The sequence below is a fragment of the Ipomoea nil genome, unplaced genomic scaffold, assembly GCF_001879475.1.
Source record: "Ipomoea nil cultivar Tokyo-kokei standard unplaced genomic scaffold, Asagao_1.1 scaffold2280, whole genome shotgun sequence".
Lineage (NCBI taxonomy): Eukaryota > Viridiplantae > Streptophyta > Magnoliopsida > Solanales > Convolvulaceae > Ipomoea > Ipomoea nil.
The window spans coordinates 5,383,955-5,388,899 of NW_017618708.1; the positions used below are offsets into that span (position 1 = coordinate 5,383,955).

The window sequence follows — 4,945 nt, forward strand, 5'->3', positions numbered from 1 at the left end:
CCTGAGCTAGTAACTGACTTGCGCCCTATAGCTCTCAGTAATGTGATCTATAGGATTATGGCAAAGATGATAACGAATAGAATGAAGCCGCTAATGGAAGGAATAATATCGGAGTCGCAGAGTGCCTTTATTCCAGATAGGCTTATAACTGATAATATTTTAGTAGCAGCAGAAGTGGGTCATTTTTTTATCAGGAAACAGTGTGGCACGGTGGGATGGAGTGCTCTGAAACTTGATATGGCAAAGGCCTATGACCGGATAGAGTGGCCTTTCCTGGAAAAAATGATGCTGACTTTGGGTTTTAATGTTGGATGGGTGGAATTGATCATGAAATGTGTAACTACAGTCTCGTATAATTTATTGGTGAATGGCTCTAGGAGTGATTCCATTATACCTACACGTGGTTTAAGGTAGGGAGATCCATTATCTCCATACCTTTTTATTATTTGTGCAGAGGGTCTTTCTTTATTATTGCAGCAGGCTCACAATAGGGTTTGATCCATGGTTGCAGAGTAGCAAGAGGTGCTCCCCCAATCTCTCATTTGTTTTTCGCTGATGATAGCCTTCTATTTTTTTAAAGCTAATGTCGAAGAGGCTAGTGAGATAAAGAGATTTCTATCAGTCTATGAGGATTTATCTGGGCAAGTGGTTACTTACCACAAGTCAAGCATATGTTATAGCAGAAACCCGAGTAACGCAAGTAAGGAAGTAGTGGCGCAAGTTCTGGGAGCAGGGCAGGCTCCTAATTTTGGCAAGTATTTGGGACTTCCCTCATTTGTAGGGAGAAACAAAAAGGCAGCTTTCTCATATATTGAGGATAAAATCCGGCAAAGAATTGGGTCATGGAACAAGAGATTATTATCGCAGGCAGGTAAAGAAATTTTATTGAAAAGTGTAGCACAATCCATCCTACCTTCTCAATGAGTGTCTTTCTACTGCCAATGTCTGTGTGTACAGCGATAGAGAGGACTATGAATCGTTACTGGTGGGACTCTGGAACTGATAGGCGGATACATTGGAAGGCTTGGGACAAACTGTGTGTCCCTAAGAAATATGGGGATTGGGATTTAAGGACTTGCGTGCTTTTAACCTAGCTATGTTAGGAAAACAGGAATGACGAATGCTTACTAAACCTGAGTCCCTGGTAGCTCGTATATATAAAGCCCGGTATTATGCCAAAGGCTCATTTTCTGATGCACAAATAGGAAGTAATCCCAGTTTCTGCTGGCGGAGTATTATGGCAGCTAAGAGTATAGTCTGTAGTGGGGTAAGACGCAGAATTGGAAACGGGGAATCTACTCTCATATGGACTCACCCCTGGTTACAGGATGACCAAGACCCCATGATACAAACAGAAATGCCAGTACAGTTACAGGATGCTAAAGTGGTGGGTTTGATAGATCAACAGACGCGAACATGGGACCTTTCAATTCTAACTAATCTATTTCAACCTGATGATGTGGCAAATATTTTTAAAATACCAATTTCCCCGGAATATGATGATACTTGGTATTGGCATGGAGACTCGAGAGGAATTTATTCTGTTAAATGCGGGTACATATTAATAGTTGGTAATTATGGGAATGAAAATGGGACCTTTACAAAGTGGTTAACCCTGTGGAAACTCAAAATCCCCCAAAATGGAGAATGTTCCTATGGAGAGCCATTTGTGATATTTTGCCTACCACTACTAACTTGCTTATAAAGAGGGTTGAAGTCGACCCACGTTGTGCCATGTGTGGAATATCTCAAGAGGACACTATGCATGCCTTAGTGTTGTGTGAATTTGCAAAGAACATTTGGGACCGATCCAACCTTCCAATCCCCAATATTGTGACGAATGTTTTTCATATTTGGTTTGGTGAGCTCCTAAATGTTTTAGATTCTGATTGGATGTTATATGCAGCATCAATCCTATACAATATTTGGAGAGCACGAAACGGGGCGGTTTGGAATGCACTACTACCATGGCCACTATCCTTGCTGGCAGCCGCGACTACGGCAATGCAGGCGTGGAAACGGGCGAACCCGCCAGTAGCTGCCCAAGCCCACGCACCACTGCATGCATCGCCACATCACCAACTCGGCTCACATGCGTTACTCGGGTCCCATGTTGCTGTACAGGCTGTGCCACCTCGGAAGTTTTGTCGGATCGACGCCGGTTTTATGCACAACACGGGCAAGGCTACAGTTGGGGCAATCCTCCTCGACATGAATGGAGGGTATGTCTCGGCCTTCACTGCGCCCCTCCCGGATTGTTTTTCACCTCTTATGGCCGAGGCGTTGGCATGCAAGGAAGCTTTGTCATGGTTAAAGGATCGAGGGGAACAGAATATCGAGGTATATACAGATTGTTTAACGCTACAGCGTTATCTTACTACACTACCTACTGCGTTTCGCTCTTACGACGGCTATGCCATTGATGCCTGCAGAGCAGCTGCAACTTATTTTCAATCTTGTTCTTTTCATTTTATTACTAGACTAGATAATTTTTTAGCTCATGCTTTAGCTACTTCGACCTATCAGCAATCTGCTGCTATGTACTGGGATCTTCTCCCACCTGACATTATCTAGTAAATTGTATAAAATCAACCAAAAAGCTGAATTTTAAATATAAATCATAAATGCTAGATATTAAGCACTAAAAAATGAACCACTAAACCGAATAAAACTAAAAATTCAATCATAAACTCTAAAATCGAGACCCAAAGTGCAATGCACTTTTGCATTTTTGCAAGTGCAATCTTTTAATACTAAATATGCAAAATGTTAATACTAAATGTGCAAAATGTTTATACTAAATATGAAAAATTGGAAAAATATGAGAATTATATATTTTAGTGTTCAAGTTTGCATAGTAAAATTGGTGATAATTACAAAAATACCATCGTATTTTTTTTTTTAAAAAAAAATTGATCTGATCCATCCGATTTTTCCAAATGTAAGGCTGAGATTAGTTCTTATTTCTCTCCCTCCTAAAGACTTGTTCTCATTTGATTCAATACATACATACATACATACATACATACATACATACATACATACATACATACATATATACATACATATATATATATATATATATATATATATATATATATATATATATATATATATATATATATATATATATATATATATATATATATATATAGAGAGAGAGAGAGAGAGAGAGTCCAAATCAAGTAAAAAGAAGCGCCTAGGTAAAACACGCAGAGAGATTTAAGCAGTTGATATATTCAGATTAACAATTAAAAAAAATGCACTCATAAGGGCAACCTCAATAGTGAGGCATTTTTAAGGGATTTTGTCATAGCCATGTAGGAAAGAGAGGGTAGAGGGAAGAGAAAAAGGGAAGAAGGAAAAAAGTTTAAAAAAAAAAAAAAAAAAAAAAAAAAAAAAAAAAAAAAAAAAAAAACTGACATGAAAAGTTAAAAAAAAAAAAAAAAAAAAAAAAAAAAAAAAAAACCATTCACGCGCCAGCTGGGCGCAGAAGGTGCGCCTGCACCTTCTCCTTCTTCCTTTTATCTCTACAAGTGGGCCCCCCTAAGAACCCCATTTTGCAGGAGTAAAATCTCCTAAAAAAACTTACCTTCCCATTTGTGAAAATCCATTTTACTGTTCCAAAGTCCCCTTTTGGGGATGCCCTAATATAACCTTGTGCACCTAGAAAACAAAACTTGTACACTTCAAAGTTAGAAAGAATTACCAAAATGCAACGGCGCATTTTAACTTATATTACTCTATGCACTTGCAATATAACACTTGTGCACAAAAGAACAAAACTTGTGTACTTCAAAATTCTGCACTTTTAATATAACCTTGTGCACATAAATAACAAAACTTGTGTACCTGAAGATCAAAACTTGTGCACTTTAAAGTTAAAAAGAATTATCAAAATGTCATGGCGTTTTTTTTTTAAACTTATATTACTCTATGCACTTGTAATATAATACTTGTGCACCTGAAGAATAAAACTTGTATACTTGAAAAACAAAACTTGTGCACCTAATAGATAATAGTTTTGAATTGTTGTCTATTTGTGTATAATTTTAACAATAGTTTTTGGCCTTGTTTTGTAACATGGCTAATAAGTCAATAGGCTACTTTAATGGGATGTTTGGTAAGACGGAATTGTAATTCCATTCCTACCAAACTCCATGGAATTCAACTCCATGGTTTAGCTGGAAGGAATTACAATTCTACCATTCCCTCCAACCATGGAATTGCAATTCCTAGGGTCCCCTAGGAATTAGAATTCCATACTTTGGAATTGTAATTCCATGGTGAATTACTGTTTTACTTTTATTATTATTATATTATTATTATTATAGAAGGGAGTTAATTCCATTTTTTGTCCTAAATTTATAAGTGACAGTCCACTTTTAATCATTTTTATCAGAACATCCCCTTTTGGTCCTAGTATTATTATGACATGACCAATTTTGGTCATCTATCAACAAAATCATTGAAATTTCATTAAATTGAAGGACATTTTTATCTTTTTAATACAAACTGCGTTGACCCGTTAGATTTTTTTATATTTATTTTTTTGAATAAATTCATAATTGAAGAGCGAAATGTCTTTAGAGTTAACAAAATTGCAACGATTTTCTTGATAAAGGACCAAATTGGTCATGTCACAATAATACTAGGACCAAAAAGTGATGTTCTGATAAAAAAGGACATAAAGTGAACTGTCACCTATAAATCTATGACAAAAAATGAAATTAACTCTTATAGAAGGGTATTTTAGTTTTTATTCACTTCTTTCCTTTCAATTCTCAATAATTATATTCCTGCTTACCAAACAATGTAATTTAAATTTTCACTTTATTCTTTTTTAATTGAATTACAATTCCTTTCCCATAATTCTTTCCAACCAAACACATTGTAAATGTTTGGTAAAATGACTTATTATATTAGCTTACTAGTATTTGCCCCG

At 36.3% G+C, this 4,945-nt stretch overlaps 1 protein-coding gene across 1 annotated transcript; it reads left to right on the forward strand.

The window, feature by feature from the left end:
- Nucleotides 1–555: 555 nt before the first annotated feature.
- On the forward strand, nucleotides 556–1,094 carry LOC109150832. Its single transcript, XM_019298810.1, has 2 exons — nucleotides 556–871; nucleotides 958–1,094. Exons 1-2 carry the CDS (start codon nucleotides 556–558, stop codon nucleotides 1,092–1,094), a joined length of 453 nt encoding a protein of 150 aa, XP_019154355.1.
- The last annotated feature ends 3,851 nt before the right edge of the window (nucleotides 1,095–4,945 follow it).